Source organism: Pan troglodytes, chromosome 5 (genome assembly GCF_028858775.2).
Source record: "Pan troglodytes isolate AG18354 chromosome 5, NHGRI_mPanTro3-v2.0_pri, whole genome shotgun sequence".
Classification (NCBI taxonomy): Eukaryota; Metazoa; Chordata; class Mammalia; order Primates; family Hominidae; genus Pan; species Pan troglodytes.
Genome location: NC_072403.2, coordinates 61,337,981 through 61,356,358, shown reverse-complemented (window position 1 = coordinate 61,356,358; position 18,378 = coordinate 61,337,981). Strand labels below are relative to the sequence as shown.

The 18,378-nt window shown below is 34.6% G+C and overlaps 1 protein-coding gene across 2 annotated transcripts in view; it reads left to right on the top strand.

Annotated features, from left to right (window-relative positions):
- Window positions 1-18,378, top strand: part of HMGCLL1 (3-hydroxy-3-methylglutaryl-CoA lyase like 1) — a 143,931-nt gene that overhangs the window by 80,513 nt on the left and 45,040 nt on the right. For both annotated transcript variants that reach the window (XM_016955682.2, XM_016955683.3), the window contains one exon: window positions 2,994-3,182. In XM_016955682.2, the coding sequence (XP_016811171.1) occupies window positions 2,994-3,182 (189 nt within the window). The remainder of the gene's footprint in view (window positions 1-2,993; window positions 3,183-18,378) is intronic.

Here is an 18,378-nt window from a genome sequence, read left to right as displayed (position 1 = left end):
AAGTATATTAATGTAGACCTGTTTTTAAGGTTAATTTTGACAAATTTAGTAATTTTTGAAAAATTTTGCACCAAAGCAGTGAAGACGGCCTTATAAGAAAATCCAAATTTAGGCAAGATAAACTTTCAGTTTAGCTAAAGCTGTTCTTCTTTTGTGCTTTCATTTGAACTTTTGGAATCTACTGCAGATTTTTCAAATGAAACATATCCTTTTATCTATTATTTACACAAGACCCTTGCACACAGAGGCACATATACTATAAAATAACACAATTCAGATTTTTTAGGTTTTTCACTTGCATGGGACCCTTCCAAGGCTGTCATTAATTTGCATTCACAATTGTATATATATATTTTAAGAATACCTCCAAAGGGCATAACTTCAGGCTGGCCCCACAAAACCTGGATCCACCTTTGCTTACCAGCAGACTTGATTTCTTCCTTTTGCTGTGCACCACGTAGGAATGAACCACACACACCTTGGGTGAGGATCTCCATTTCTGTACCCGAACGCCTAAGGTGCTACTGCAGAGTCATGTAACAGGAATAATTCAGGACCAGAAACTTTAAAGGGGCCTTTTGTGTGATTCTAATACATTTTGTGCTTAACTCACTCTCTTCTCTCTGAAATTACTACTTCAAACCGTGATTACTCTGTTCAGGCCTCTGGTCCTTCCCCTCATTGTCTCCCTCCTCAGTTTTTGCTTTCTCATTACACTGTCCTTTGCATTTAGCTTTTTCCCTACCTGGAATGTTCTTTGCATTTTGTATGTCAGCTGCCTGGAAGCCATTAACATTTGCATCTGATATTCTTCCTAGAACATTCTTCTCAGATCCTTCCTTCTCACCCTCTTCAACGAGTTAGTAAGCACTTTATAATAAAGCTTACTTTATTTCAAGTTGTCACATAGGTCCTAAGCTTGACAGATCCAGGTCAATTTCCTTTACTACATGCTCTTAGAATCCTGTTTCTTTGTTTGAAAATTCTTATTTTTAGCTGGTATTTATTTATTCCTCAGTAGGGTTGACTAAGATCTATCCTCACTTGACTTCAGGATCTGTAATAACATGAGCCATGTCAATATTCATTTCCCCATTATATCCTGGGACCTAGCACAGCACCTGCCATAAAATAGGTATTGAAGAAATGCATATTAAATGAATGAGCGAATCAGTATCATGTGCCAGATTGTGTGTCAAATGGCTTTTATAAATTCTCATTTCACTTTTACAACCAAACACATCATTATTAAAATTGTTTTTATCTTTTTTTTTTTAAGAACAAAGTAACCAAGGCTTAGAAAATATGCTAAAAGAAGGTGTTTTGTTGTCTGTATTCTAAAGATTAGGGATTGAGGCTTAAATAGACTAATCTTCTGCCCAGTGTCACATGATTAGGATGCGTGGGAGCTGAGATTTAAATTCAGACCTCTCTGATTCCAGAACCCATGTCTTTGTCAAAATACCATGCTGCCTTTATGCATTCATATTGCTCTTTGAAAGTAACATTATTCAGCTTGAAGAGGTCTTGCAATTTACCTCAAAGTATATATATTTATGAGCCAGATAAATTAGGCCAGAAATATTAAATGACTCTACCATTTGCAAAGCTACTTAGTGAAAGAGCTGAACTTAATATAGTTGATCCATGAACAATTTGGAGGTTAGGGACACCACACTCCACATGCACAGTCAAAAATCTAGGTATAACTTTTGCTCCCAAAACTTAACTACTAATAGCTTACTGTTGAGTGGGAGCCTTTTAGATAATGTAACCCACCAATTAACACATATTTTGATTTTCGTTATCTTGAAATGGTGGGCAAATGTAGCTGGAGACCTCAATCTATGATGCGTATTGAGCAATTCAGCTTTCTCTCATGTCATGACTTTTTTCTGCTTCTTGGGAGCACTTCCAGCATCACTAGTTGCACTTCCTATGAGTTCATTGGTGTTATTTAAGGTTTATGGTATTGCACTAAATATAATGAAAAACACATAAGAACTGCAAGAGATCACTTTGTCCTGCGATATGCAATTTACTGGAAAGATGAACTGTTCATACAGAGATGATTAGCATCACCAGGATTTTAAGTGGATACCCTCACTGGAGCTCACTGGAATAGCAACAGGAGGTGGCTACAAAATTATTACAATAGTTCAGTATGTACTATAATTAATTTTATGCAGTTATGATTTAGTACTGAATCATTACATGCACATTTCTCTTGAATGAGAATGGCACTATCTACAGTCTGTTTGTGTGCTGAGTTTTGATAAATTTTAACCTTTTAAAATACATTTGTATTATTTTATAGTAAATGAGAAAAACAGATTAGTATTAACACATATTTTATATAGTCATGACATACCTTTTTCTTTTTTGACATTTCTATGCTATGGGATTTGTCTGCAAGTTTTTTCAAATTGTTGAAAATCTCCGAAAAAAAATTTAATATAGTTATTTTTAAAAAAATCACGTACAAGTGGATCCATAGAGTTCAAACTTGTGTAGTTTAAGGGTCAGCTGTATATATATATATAGTGAAATATTTGTAAATTTCACATTTTTTAGGGCAATGAAGATCTCTTATTACTATTTTGACCCCTAAACTAATAGCTTGAGAAATACTACTTCCAAAGTAGATCTGTCATGCTTTGGTTTGATTATAGTGTTGAGAAACATACGCCTCCCATAATTGACATTGTAGCTTATAATTTCATAGTAGAACAAATAGCTGGATAAAAAGGTAGATATGACTCTAAGGCAAACTTGAATATTAGAAAAAGATAATTGCAATAATCTCAAAGTCTTATATAATGTTTAGAATATCATAAGCAAAGAAAAAGGACCAGAAAATACATTATATATTTTTCATGGACATTACTGGTCTTAGTTGTAATTTTTACCTTTAGATGATGTTAGTTGTGGCACAAGAGGGTTTGAGTCTCTTCATTTCCATTATTTTACTAGCACTTCACCTTTATCAACAGGTGTCTAAGAGATTGTACGGCATGGGTTGTTATGAGATCTCTCTAGGAGACACAATTGGAGTGGGAACTCCAGGAAGTATGAAAAGAATGTTGGAAAGTGTGATGAAAGAAATCCCACCAGGTGCTCTTGCTGTTCACTGTCATGACACATACGGACAAGCCTTAGCAAATATCCTTACGGCCCTTCAGGTATTTTGTACTCTTTGTGTGTTATGTGTGTGCATAGGGTGTTCATCTTTATCTGTAATATAAACATACTGAGAGCTGTATTGTTACAATTTTCATAAAATGTTATGAATCTAATTTTAACCAGTGTCTGCACATGACAGGCACTTGGGAAATATTTGTCAATTTCACATTTTTTTAGGGCAATGAAAATCTCTTATTACTGTTAGTTTGATTTGATAAAATCTGTAATCTGTTCTTTTGAAAAGTATTAATCTTAGCAGAGTTATGTCTGCTTGTTTCTCTTCCCATATTCTATCAACCATAACATTCAGTAGACTGAAATACGATGGCATTTTGAGCAGCGCAAAACACAAAAATAGTAGACTATCATAATCATGAAACTAATGCTTTCTTTGGTGATTTCATGCTCTATGATGGGAAGATCTGGTGCTGAAATATATTATATTTTGCTTAAAATGTTTTCTTGAGGTTGGCAAGCTTACTTTTGACAGAACTTATGTCTTTTAATCAACTATATTCCATTATATGATAAAGTGAAGAGATCTAGAAAGTTGGAAGATTATGAATTGCTTATTATACTCTGTGTTATTTTAAATGTATTCATTTGAAAGAATAGCTGTAAGTAGCATTAAACGAGTATTATTTTAAAATTAATCTCAGTTTCTTAAATGCAGCTAAAAATGATTTGTTTGATATTCTCAGAATCCAAGATTTTGACAATCAGAGATAAGACTATATAAAAGCTTTCTGGTTGGAGGCTGAAAACCAATATGTAAACTTAGTATCACAGTCCTAAAGTATACAGTTGCTTGGCAGAAGTTAAAAAACAATGGGAAGATCAAGTTCCACAAGGGCTTATTTTGACTTTGTAACATATGTGTACAAATCCTTATTTATCCTCTGGCAGCAAGAAAAGAACGTTCTATTGAATCACAGAAAAGAGAAAATGTTATTCCATGGTCTTTGGGGCATGGGAATTTTTGCAATTTTCCTTCCCTAGGTATTCTAGTTTCTGAAACAATAGAAAACTAGGCAGCATTTCAGTATCCTGTGTTCAGATGCAACTGGAAGTTATTGTTTCTGAAGGGCTGTTTCTCTCTCTCTCATTTCTCTGTATGAATATATCTTCTATATTTTAACACTTTGAGTAATCATTTATTTGTGTAGCATATTTATTATAGAATGAATGACAGTTTAGGTCTTCAGGATAAAGGGCTATAGAACAAGATCTGGGACCCCAAACTTCTGCTTCTGGACTATGTCTGCCTCTTGAAAATGCCCAAGTAGCAAAACATCGCTAATACCCCAATGCGGTTTGAATGGTTAAGGAAGGCCTATCTGAAGAAGTAATTGTTGCAATCATATCTAAAGAATGAGAAGGGGCCAGGCGCGGTGGCTCAAGCCTGTAATCCCAGCACTTTGGGAGGCTGAGGCGGGCAGATCACGACGAGGTCAGGAGATCAAGACCATCCTGGCTAACACGGAGAAACCCCGTCTCTACTAAAAAAAATACAAAAAAATTAGCCGGGCGTGGTGGTGGGCGCCTGTAGTCCCAGCTACTTGGGAGGCTGAGGCAGGAGAACGGCATGAACCTGGGAGGCGGAGCTTGCCGTGAGCCAAGATCGTACCACTGCACTCCAGCCTGGGCGACAGAGCAAGACTCCTTCTCAAAAAAAAAAAAAAAAAAAAAAAAAGAGAGAAGGAACTAATCCTAAAATGGCGTGTATGTGTTGTGGTGTGTGTGTGCACGTGTGTGAAAAGAATGTTTTAAGCTGATGAAACATCGTTTGAGCAAAAGTCCTTGGAGAAGGAAAGGATTATGTCCTAGTAATTAAAAGAAGACTAATGTATTCAGATAAATTAAGGTTTATGAAATTTGCTAAATTGGTTGAATTGCATTGTCTCTATTTTCTGAGAGATTCGGACTGAAATTCTGGGCCATTTTTCCATCTTATAGCAGCCATACAGGGGACAGGAAACAACGTTGGGCCGAAGCAAGATGAGGAACATTAATGAGAACATATGTAAAGACAGGACTCCCCAAAAGACCATACCCCCAGTCAAAGGGTGAATCAGCAAAAGATCCATCCCATAAAGGGAGAGAGCAAGCATATTCATGTCTCATGGTCTCAGCTATGAGTGGAGGAGAAATAGGATGTATCTCTTTATACTACACAACGTTTTGTGGGTTTGCGGTTCAAGTTCACATACCTGCAGAACTGGAAAGACCTAAACAGATGAGTTATTTTCAAATACTTATGGGTTAGTAGCACTGCAGGTGCCAGAAGAATATTCTTATAAAATATACATTATTAATATATACCTATATTGTAATGTATTTTTATATGTTAATATATAATATATAAATATATTTTTTAAGGAACATATCTTCAGATTACGCTAAACTATTTGAGATCTGTGTGTTTCTGTGCACGTGTGTGTGTGTGAGGGGAGAGATCGATACTCTACCCCTCAGTGGCTCCTGTGATACTAGAATGTCTGTCTAATTGTCAGGATCTGAGGATCTGTGTTTTCTGGTTTTCTACCATGTGCAGAAGCTCTGTTGTGTGCCTGGGACTCTGGGGCAGAAGGGAGGGAAGGGGGCTAGGAAAGCAATAGTATACTCTGTGTTACATTGCCCCAGGGCTTAATTTATAGCCACAGTGTAAATACATGGATAAGAGAGTAAAAGTGGTTTGCATGATAAGCAACATGATATGAGGCCAGAGAAGCTACTATAAATGAGTGACTGAGAAAATGTTCAAAAAGCAGAGATGTAGAGCTTTCTGTCTTTTCCGCCATCAGCTGGCATAGAGTTTGATAACGCACTGACATCATAAGAAAGACATATACACAACTGCTTTCTTGAAACTGTATGTAACTGAGACAGTGTTCAAATGTTTTGAAACTTTTATGTTTATGAAAGACAGCCACATGTGGTACTGGAATGTCACTGCAAACACACGTGGACTGGTCCTGAGTGGCGCTGAGTGAGGTGTTCACCAGTGCTCTCTTCTTACCCCTCTTCCAACAACAACAAAAACACAATAAGCAGGTTTAACTTTAGAGGAGAAGAAGAAAATATATTGAAGAAAACTGTCAGTGTTTGAATAGAAGGAGAATCAGAGAAAATCTGACTTCATTATGAATAGGGCCAACCTTGGCTTCAGGAAGCAGAGGCCATACTTCATTTTTTAAAAATGGAATCTTTGAAGTGGCTTCTAATAAGATTGGTGGTGGATGTGGACTAGATATCATTTGCTTTAATTTAGGGGTGCAGAAACAGTTTACAGTGCTTCAGACTGGAAGTTAATATTAAGGCAAGGAGACATGTAATAAGTGGAAACTTGGCCACAATGGTAGGAAACAAATGAAAGTTATAAATGGAACGTCCCCCTCAGTCTGGAAAGCACACACTAATAGTGTAGTAGAGGGATCTGAGGGATCTTTGTTGGGTTCCTGGGTTTTATTGTTTTTTTTTATTACTTAAATATATGATTTATGGGACCAGAGATGGTTGTATGGAATTCAAGAATAATTATCATATTATTTAATATAGAGAAATTATTCTGAGCATGTCGATCCCAGTGTGGGATATTTATAATCCCTCAAAACCAAAAGAGCAAGAAAATGAGGTGACAAAACGTACAGCATTTTAGTAACGGAAGAAACGGATGTGGCCCAATAAACTTATCTGAATTTTTAATGTAAAAATTTAGCTTCACCCTTCTGCCAAGTACCTAAGTAAAAGGCCAGTTAACAAACTGTTTAATCTAATTAATTTCTCAGCCTCTATTTTTCTCCACTGAAATGAGGAAACAAATGAGATCCAATACTGAAATAACAGCTACACATTGATTGGTAGCACAAAGACAGAGAACAGGCAATATTTACATTTCTTCTTCTGAAGTACTATGTGCCCTTTTTTCTCTTAAGCTTAATAAACTTTAATGTGCCTTGTCTCATAATGTTTTTCATATGTTTACTATTCTCTTTTAGAAAGACCAAATTATTTACCTAATTTTTACATCAAAAGCTTTCAGTTTTTAGATTGACTCTTTTTTTTATTATACTTTAAGTTTTAGGGTACATGTGCACAACGTGCAGGTTAGTTACATATGTACACATGTGCTATGTTGGTGTGCTGCTTAATAAACCATGTTTAAAAGCTACCAAATAGCAAATCTTTCTTCATATAATTTGTTTTTGAGTTTCTCAAGAAGAAATTTTTTAAATTCCCATTACTAGCCAGATAAACCTCTTTGTTTCTCAGTTCTATATTTGTAAGAATGGATGATGTAATGATGTCTACTTCCCTGAGTTGTGCAAAACTGAGATGAGATACAGAATTTCTAGAATGATGCCTTGATAACAATACATGTGGTTGGATTGTTGGATTTTCAAGTGTGTATAACCAAGGCTCCTGAGCCACAGAAGTCTGAATGAACAAAGATGAACAAAATGCCTTTATATATGTTTTTTACAAGTGGTTGGATTGTTTATATCAGTGGTAAAAAAAATGGGTCTACATTTTAATACTTCTATTTGCTTTAGTTCATCTCCAACATCTTTTTATTAATATAAGCATCTCTCTGATTTTGGCAATAGGTGATCAATTAGTTTTTGTCTTTAGGGATAATATAATCTTCATCTATTTCTAGATATCCACAGGTAATATGGATAGTTGGAAAAAGCTGTTTCTGAGCTACAGGAAATTTTAAACTGACATTCATTTAATCAATATTTAAAAATAACACATATAAAAGTTCTGATTCTACTGTAATAAGCTAAAAATGAAAGTGGTTAATCTCCTTGCAACAGACTATACTTAGATCACAAACTTCAAGCTCACCAAGAAAGTAAACATGTCTAAACCCACCCTGCCACTCCCACAGCATTTCATCCATGCTGATCAAATGGGCAAGTAGTAGAAAAATTGATTGTCAAGTGTTTCCTGAGTCAGAAAAGTAAAAAAGAATGAACACTGGATTCATCAGTAGAAGGGTTTTTTGTTTGTTGATTTTCTTTTTAATCACAGTTTAACAGTTTTTTGTTTGTTGTTGTTGTGTTTTGTAAATCATTGTTTCCATGCTTACATCAGCACCATTAATTTATGTTGGTTGATACTCTAGGATAAAAGGGTAGGCACAGGGAATAATATACATTGTGATCTCCATTCTCACAAGTCACAGCTCACTGGACCAAGGAAACTCTTTAACATGTATCTGATAGGTAGAACATCTTTTTTGGGATCCAGAGGCTGAAAAGGTCATAGGCAGAGTCTTCGAGTGCAGATATACACAGAGAAGTAAAGTCGAGGCTCATGAAACTGAGAGATTACAGGACGGAGAATATGGCTGGTAGCTTTTCACTTTCCATGGGGCCAAGTGTTACGGTTTTCTGCTTCATTTTCTTGAAATTCTCCAGTGTCCTCCTAACGGGTACTTCAATTTTTTCACTGACTTTTCCATTATCTACAGAATACGATATTGGGATAATTGCATTTCCTCATATGCAAAAGAATTCTGTTACACTAGAAGATAAATCAAAGTATATGCTCATACCCTTTTCATGAAAATTTCTTAGATTCAAAACAAATATAGTTAATCAAAATATTTTGTTTGCTTTTCTTGGCAATTTTAATTAAATTAGTGTGATTATAGTAATTCCACAAATTAAAGATATGGATGTTTCTTTGTTTTTATCACTAATTTCACCTAGTATGACATTAATCCTAGGTTTCAGCTGTTATTTTATTTCCTTCAGACATAATATTGCAAGTTTAAAATCAGTACAACTCATTATGGTTAATTTTTACCTTTTAAAAATAAATATTCTTAATTTTAAAATGATTTTTTCTTGCTGCTATCACCTTCGAGAAAAGAAAGCCTTATCTATTAATACTATTAGTTTCTTCTCAGTCTAATATTTCTTCTTTTGTGGGCTTAAATTTGGCTTTTATAGTATAGTAAGAATTGAGGCCAGAAAATGATACGATTCTTCCCTTGGCATAAGAGATGGAAATTTCAAAACTCATTACCTTTTTGATCACCTCTTACCCATTCTGTAAATGTCTCATCTTATTAATCTTGTTTTCAATATCTTGTTTTTAACCAAATACTTGTTGCATACTTCTTAACACATATGGCCTTAATTTGGAAATTTTCTTGTTACGCCATGGTGTTTGCATAAAACACATTAAGCTTTTTATTTTTAAACTTCTTTTCATGTTTATTTTCAATTTTTTCTCACTTGAAAGTTCATATTTACAAGGAAATTTTATGCACATACATTCTTGCCCCTGAATATAATGTAACACAGACTTTTCCTTTGGAACATTGGATTGAATTGGCCAGTGTTGTATTGAACATAAACTATTATCACATGACTGTTTTTTTAGCTTAATGTAATATAACCAGTTAATGGTTATATGCCCAGCCCTTAGACACACCACCCCAAAAACACACAATTAGAAGCACTGATAACTCCAATAGCCCAAATTCAGGAATCTCTTAGCTTTTTAGTTGAACAACTTTCTCATATATTGCCAAAATATTTCTAACTCTGGGTTTAGACTAAATAGAAGTAATATATATTGTTGGATCACAGTGGCTCATTCTTATAAAATTACTTCTCAGTTTAGAATACCAGACTTATTTAATAGTATCAGTGAAGGTTAGGTTAAAGAATGAAAGCCAATGGAATGGAGGATGTGGAGAATTTAATAATCTTAAGTCAAACAGTTGGAACCCTCTTCTAGAAGTGACAGTTTTTTTTTCCATTTACTTAAAATCTGTCTTCAATAGAGAGCATAATATACAATATAAATTATTTCTATCAATTATGACCATTTAGAATTATTTTATGAATTATTTAAAAATACTAATTTAACCAAAAAAAGGTTTATTGGTTATCTTCTATGTGAAAGTCTCTCTGCTGTTAGGCAAACTGGTTAATTTTAAAAAAGCGTGATGAAGCACCATCCTTTTCCTCAATAATTTTTTAATCTATCAAATTAAATGTGAAAATCATGTCAAATTGCATAGTCAGGAAGTTGTATGTATCCACATTCAAAATTTCTTGTACTGACTTAACTTTTAAAAAAATCTGTGTAAGTATGATTAACTGTAAGAATCATGTATGGCTACATACTTCTACTAAAGACTTTTCAGGTTAAGTAATACTATTTTATAAAAATTGTGTCTTTTTCTAATGGAACTTTTAACAGATTTCCCAAGAAATGTAAAAATCATAGTACCCTCTGTCCTCCTAGCCCATAATTACATTATGCATTTTATTTTCATACATTGTATTGAAAATTTTTCTATTCTGCCTAACAGTTTATTTACCTTATATACGAGTGTACGTTTGTATGTGTGTGTGTGTATGTATGCATATACCTAATTCAAAGAGTGAAGTGGTCTAGTATTAGGAAGGATGCATATAAGAGTAAGCTCAGGTTACTGACCTTGGAGAGTTTCCAGTAGGAGCAGAGACAAACTTAAAGTGTCATAATAACCCAGGGGAGATACTTGGAAGCAAACCTGGGGTGAAGTATTTCTTGTTTTTGTCTTTATTTTATTTTTTTTTAATACTGAAAACAGTGGACAGCTACTGGAGGTTTTTAATCAGGGATCATTTGATTAACGCTTTGTGTTAGAGAACTTAATCTAAATTTTATTTAGAAGATGGACTGTTATCCTGGGTACTGTAAAGATCAATGATAGACTGGATTAAGAAAATGTGGCACATATACACCATGGAATACTATGCAGCCATAAAAAAGCCTGAGTTCATGTCCTTTGCAGGGACATGGATGAAGCTGGAAACCATCATTCTCAGCAAACTATCACATGACCAGAAAACCAAACACCACATGTTCTCACTCATAAGTAGGAGCTGAACAATGAGAACACATGGACACAGGGAGGGGAACATCACACACCGGGGCCTGTCAAGGGGTAGGAGGTTAGGGGAGGGATAACTTTAGGATAAATACCTAATGTAGGTGACGGGTTGATAGGTGCAGCAAACCATCATGGCACATGTATACCTGTGTAACAAAACTGCACGTTCTGCACATGTATCCCAGAACTTAAAGTATATATAAAAACAAACAAACAAGATCAACAAAATTGACAAACTTTTTACTAGATTGACCAGGGCAATTAAGCAATAAAAATAAATAAAAGGCACACAAATTGTAAAAAAAAAAGTACAAAAGGTCTGAAGACCAGAGACCCAGAGACTAAAGAGAACACTGTTGGAATAGTGTTGCTCCTGGTGAAAAATGATGAGGGGTGCTATGGTCTGAATCTTTGTGTTTCCAAAATGTTTATGTTGAAACCTAAATCACCAGTGTGATGGTATTAAAAGGTGAGGCCTCTGGGAGGTGATTAGGACTTCCTCCATGAATAGAATTAGTTCCCTCATAAAAGAGGCCCAAGGGAATTTATTTGCCACTTCTGCCATGTGAAGACATGGTAGGAGGAAAGAAGATGCCAGGCACCATCTACAAAGCTAAAAACAGCCTCACCAGATACTGAGTCTGCCAGCACTTTTATCTTGGACTTCCCAGCTTCTAGACCTGCTAGAATTGTGAGAAATAAATCTCTATTATTTATAAACCACCCTGCTTATGGTACTTTGTTATAGCAGCCCAAACTGACAAGGGGGGAGATAAGGTGGAAGAATCATATGAGAGAGGTTATTCCCATGCAGAAGCAGTGAGACTAAGAATTGCTTGTGAGTGTATGTAAGGTGAGGGTGATAAAAGATAAAGGTTTGGGAGACGGACAGTGAGTGATGACTCTAAGGGTGCAAGTTTGGAAAATAGGTGGATGTCATTAAAATATTGATCTTTCCAAGGCATTGCCAGCTTTATGAGAACAGATGCAGAGACCTATTTGCTAATGATAATAATCCATATTTTATGAGTTCGTCTTCCACAGGGCCACAAACATGCTGCAGAGTTGCCCCCCAAAATATTGTGGGAATAATTTTTAGATGTATCTCAGCCTCTTGGGCAAGTAGACTTCTGGAAGGCTTGCCTGCCAAATAAAATAGTGTGTACTATGAAACCTATATTTTACATCTACTGCTTTATTGTTGACCAAAACAGTTGTAGTGGAGTTTATTGGCTTGTTTTCCAATAATTAAAAAAATTATTTTTTAAATATTTAGAAAATATGGAAAATCACAAAAAATACTTACTTGTAATTCTACCACACAGAGGAAACATGTTAAATTAGTAAAATAAGTATTAATATATATTACATATATATTCATAGACTATATATATATATATACACACACACACATACATATTGTGTATGTATGTGCATATAGGTTATAGGAATGAGGTACATGTTTATTTTGCTTAATATACTATGATTAGCATTGTTATTGAAACTTTTCCAGACATGATTTTTAAAACCGACATAGCCTACCCTTAACTTGTGTGTATGTTAAATGTGTATGTTAATTTAACTGATCCCACTTTTGATTGGAAGCAGTTATTTTAATATAATTTTAATGAACATTCTTATTTCTAATATTTTATTCATCTTAGAATGGATTTTCAGGGAAAATATCAGATCATTAGGGGTTTTTTGATATATTATGTAAGTCAAGTGTTTTTAGAGAGGCTATTTCCAGCCTATACACTCACTAGGTTTATATAATATTGCTAAATTCAGCAAACCTCACTTATAGATTATAATGTAAAATGTATGCCAACTCGATTTGCATTTGATATGCCATTTTAATTTCTATTTGCATTTGTTTCATGGGGCTGAACAGTTCTTTCATATGTTTAATGATTATTTGTATTTTTAAAATTAATTGTTGTTCTTGTTCTTTGTCTACTCTGTATTGAAATGTTTTTTCCTCACAAATTTTAAGAGCTATTTATATAAGATATTATCTCTTAAATATTAAGGTGTCTAACATATATATGTATATATGGTAGGATTATTTTTCAAAGCTTGCTTTTGTGTTTTAATGCATATGTGCTTTACATTTATATTTATTAATTTATGAATTTATTTTAAGAAACATATCTTGAATGCTTACTACTATCAGATATTGTTCTAGGCACACAGCCACGATAAAAAGCATTGTCATGTCTTCAAGTAGCTCATTCTGGCAGGGGAGTACGGATGATTAAAAACACCCCCCCAACACACACACACACACACCTAATATAGAAGTACATTTTAGAGCATATTAATTGGTGATAAAAGCTATGCAAAAAAATAGAGAAAGTGCAGTAATATACAGAAGATGGGAAATTTGGAGGGGTGGTGAAAGGGGGCAGGTTGCAGTATTTACTAAGTGGTCGGGAAGGCAATTTTAAGAAGAGATGTAAGCAAAGAACTGGAGAAGATGTGGGTATTACTCCACTTCACAACTGGGAACAGAACATCTCAGTCTGAGGGAATAGTTACAGTCAAGATTCTAACATGTGTTCAACAAACAACGTGTGGCCAGTGTGGCTGGAGATAAGTGAGTAAGGAAGAGAATAAGAGAGGATCCTTGAAGGCTATTGTAAATCCTTTGGCTTTTTCTTTGAGTGAAATGGAAAAAAAAATTACAGGGTTTTGAGCAGTCCTGGCTTGCATTTCAAAAGGGATCATTCTGACTGCTCTGTTGAGACTAGACTATAGGGAGGGGGCAAATAAGAATTAGGAGACAAGTTAGAAAGAATGCAATTGCAATAGTCCAGGAAACAAATAATGATGGTTTGCATAAATGTGGTAACTATAGGGGTGGTGAGCATATTCTAAGTATATTTTTAAATTTGAATTGATTTCATGATGAATTAGATGTAGAGTGTCTAAAAGGGAAAGAAAATGATCACAAAGACATTCGAGTGAGCAACTGGAAGGATGAAACTGCCATCAACCAAAATGGAAAAGGCTATGAGTGGACAATATTTGTTGGCAAATATTAGAATTTCAGTTTGGGGCATGTTATATTTGAGAAATCTGCTACACATCTAGATGGAGCTTTTGAGTAGGCAGTTGCATATAAAAGAATTGGGAAGGGATATGAAGTCTTCAGTGAGGATATAATAAGCGGCATATAGATCATATTTAAATCCAGCAGACTGTACAAGATGATAAATGGGGCACCGAGACATTCCATCCTTAAGAGATCAGAGCAGAGTAGTTTGAGGAGACTGAGAAATAGTGATTTATGAAGTAAGAGAAAACTGAGAGTCTTGAGCCCTAGAGTCTAAAAAAAGGGTTTCAAGAAGAAAGAGGTGTTAAATGCTATATATGGGTCACGTATGATGAAGACCAAGGATTGTCCACATTGTCATCCCTTTATGGCTTCTGCTTTTGGAGTTATGCTTAGAAAGATCTTTAATACTCCAAGAAAAGGTACATGACTACCTATCTTTTCTTTGGCTTCATTTCTTACAATAAAATATTTAACCCAACTGGACTTTATTTTTATTCAAGGTGCAAGATAAGAATCTATTTTCTATATAAACACATTTTTTATCCATTTATTACCTAACCCATTCTTTCCCTACTAATACAAAATGTTCATCCATGACACATACCGTGCTTAAATTGGGTCTGTCTCTGGAATTTCTATTCTGTGATAACAATAGCTGATATTAATAATTTTTAAAATCATATCTTACCTGAGTTCTATGTTGTCCTCATGACAATCCCATGAAGTAATTTTTGTAACTTTTTATTTTTAAAAAATGACATAATTGTAGCTTAGCAAGGTTAGGGAAGTTGTCCAATGTTTCCTACTTGAAAAATAGTAGAACCGGGATTTCAACCCAACTCATCTTGTGTCTTTCCATCTCTTTAGTCTATTTATTTCGTGTAAATGCCACACTTTTAATGAATGGGTCTCTATATTACATTTTAAATCTGACATAACACCACGCCTTAGTCCTTTAATAAAATCCTTCTTGGCTGGGTGTGGTGGCTCATGCCTGTAATCCCAGCACTTTGGGTGGCCAAGGCAGGCAGATCATGAGGTCAAGAGATCGGGACCATCCTGGCAACATGGTGAAACCCCGTCTCTACTAAAAATACAAAAATTAGCCAGGCATGGTGGCACGTGCCTATAGTCCCAGCTACTCGGGAGGCTGAGGCAGGAGAATTGCTTGAACCTGGGAGGCAGAGGTTGCAGTGAGCAGAAATCGTGCCACTGCACTCCAGCCTGATGACAGAGTGTGACTCCGTCTCAAAAAATAAAATATGATAAAATCCTTCTTGATCATTTTTATGTGTATTTTGTCTAATTGAATTTAAATTTGTTCAAAACTACATCCCCCAAATATCCATTATATTAAATACATAATTTACAAAGAATTGACTTAATGATAATATTCAGTCATCCCATCCAAGAAATTGGTGTATTTTTCAATTTATTCAGGTTATTATTTGTATAAAAATGAAATTTGGTTATTTCTTTTCCTATAGGAGGCCCATGATTCCATAGATTTCTTCTGATTGGGATCATTGTAATACATGTTTCGTTTATCTTCCTGATTTGAACTGTATCTTCCTTGAGTTCTATCAATCGCTCTTCCCTTCATTCAAATTTTTCATAACATTCTTATATTTATTTGCATATAAAAGTTTAAATTTATTTATATTAAGCATATGAATACCTTGAGAAATTTCTTGGGGGGAGCCTTTTCTTGCGGGATATGGAAAATATTTTCATGACATCAATTTCCTGAGGTAAAAAAAGTTGAGGTTTGAAGAGGATGCTTTGAGAATTAGGTTCCTTTTACTTTGATCTCACAGTAACTACAGATAACTAAATAAAGCTCACATTTCTTAGTAAAATGTTTTCAGTTCAGTAAACATTCTTAAAGGAAACATTTACTTCAGTAACCAAAACCCATGACTTTCAGTTGAAGGTCCAAATTAAAAGAATACTGTTTCTATTCTGAAAGGAAAGAAAATGTTATTTATTTTTCTAAATAGACATTTTGGAACACTTTCCTTTGAAAATATACAAGGCTTTATAGATAACAGACCTTAGAGTTATAAGTGTTAATACTCACTTCAGCTGTAAGGGGGCCAACAGTGTAATTTTAAAAGAATATCCATGGCTGAATCCACTAAAAATATGAAATATTAAAAAGAAGGAAGACTATTTTTATTTGCTAAGATGTAACTTCAATAAAGAGGTGAAAGCAACTTCTTAAATTTTACCCTGATTCATTATTGCCTCATTTGCATTCTTTTAAAAAAAGACACAGAACTCCCTAAGGATTAAGGGTATGCCTAAAACCATGTTTATTCAAAATAATTGTGATTTACAAATATTAATGTTTGCCAAAGTGGTAATAGTGTTTGTTTGCTTACTTAAAGTCATGGTGTCTTATTGTAGAATCAGAGTATTAGAAGTGTGTTTCTGTCTCAAATTCCAGGTGAGTGAGTTCATATAAGTGGGAAGATGTGACTACTTTATGAAGAAGTGGAAATAAAAGCACTATTTTTTTTAGGAAATTTGTATGTTCACTGGGAAAAAATGGAAGAAACAGTAAGAAAGAGGCAGATGAAGGAGGAGCCTCTCTTGAACATTTAACTTGAAATGTTCAATTGAAAAAGAACACTAGTAAATAAATATCTTATGGCAAATATTAATACTGCTTTACCCTTTGGTCTTGGTGCACAAAGATAAATAGATAGGTAGGTAGATAGGTAGGTAGGTAGATAGATAGATAAGATTGATTGCTTATTTTCCAAAATTGTGAAAATTCATATTGAAATTCTGTTTTATTGTGAATTTTAATTTTAAACTTGTCTACAAAAGGTTTTTTTGCATGACAAAAAAAAAATAGATTGGAACTAAGTTGCAAGTAGCCCCTTGAAATAGGGCATGCTTTCACTAGCTTACACAGACTAAGCCTACTCTAAGAGTGTAGATCTCACTTGTCTCTTGTATCTCACTTATTATTTTTCATTTTGGGGGGTACATAGTAGTTATATATATTTATGGGATACATGAGATATTTTGATTCAGGCATACAATACATAATTTTATAAGGATAAATGGGGTATCTATCACCTCAAGCATTTATCCTTTCTTTGTATTGCAAACATTCCAGTTCCACTCTTTTAGTTATTTTTAAATGTACAATAAATTTTTTGAGACAAGGTCTCACTTTGTCACCCAGGCTGGATAGCTCACTGCAGCCTCAACCTCCCAGCCTCAAGTCATCCTCCCACCTCAGCCTCCCAAGTAGCTGGGACTACAGGCATGAAAACCATACCTAGATAATTTTTGTATTTTTTTAGAGACACGGTTTCACAAGTTGCCCAGGCTGGTCTTGAATTTCTGGGCTCAAGCAATCCACCCACATTAGCCCTCCAAATTGTTGAGATTCTAGGCATGAGCCACTGTGCCCAGCCTGCAATAAATTATTGTTGGCTGTAGTCATTTGTTATGCTATCAAATACTAGATCTTATTCATTCTTTCTATATTTGTATACCCATTAACCATTCCCACTCCTTACGACATTACCCTTCCTAGCCTCTGGTAATCATTGTTCTACTATCTCTATGAGCTCAATTGTTTTAATTTTTAGCTCCCACAAGTAAGTGAGACTAAGTGAAGTTTGTCTTTCTGTGCCTGGCTTATTTCACTTAACATAATGACCTCCAGTTCCACCCATGTCGTTGCAAATAACAGGATCTCATTCTTTTTTATGGCTGAATAGTACTCCATTGTGTCTATACACCACATTATCTTTATCCATTTGTCTATTGATGGACACAGGTTGCTTCCAAATCTTGGCTATTGTGAATAGTGCTGCAGTAAACATGTAAGTACAGATATCTGTTAGGTATACTAATTTCCTTTATTTTGAATATACACATAGCAGTGGGATTGCTGGATCATACAGTACCTCTATTTTTACTTTGAGGAATCTCCAAACCACTCTCCGTAGTGGTTGTACTAATACAATTTCTAACCAACAGTGTATGAGAGTTCCCTTTTTCTCCACATCCTCAGCAGCATTTGTTACCTTGAGTAAAAGCTGTCTTAACTGGTGTGAGATGATATCTCATTATAGTTTTAATTTCCATTTGTCTGATGATCAGTTATGTTGAGAACCTTTTCACATGCTTGTTTGACATTTATATGTCTTCTTTTGAGAAGATCTTTTCAGATCTTTTTTCCATTTTTGGTCGGATTATTAGA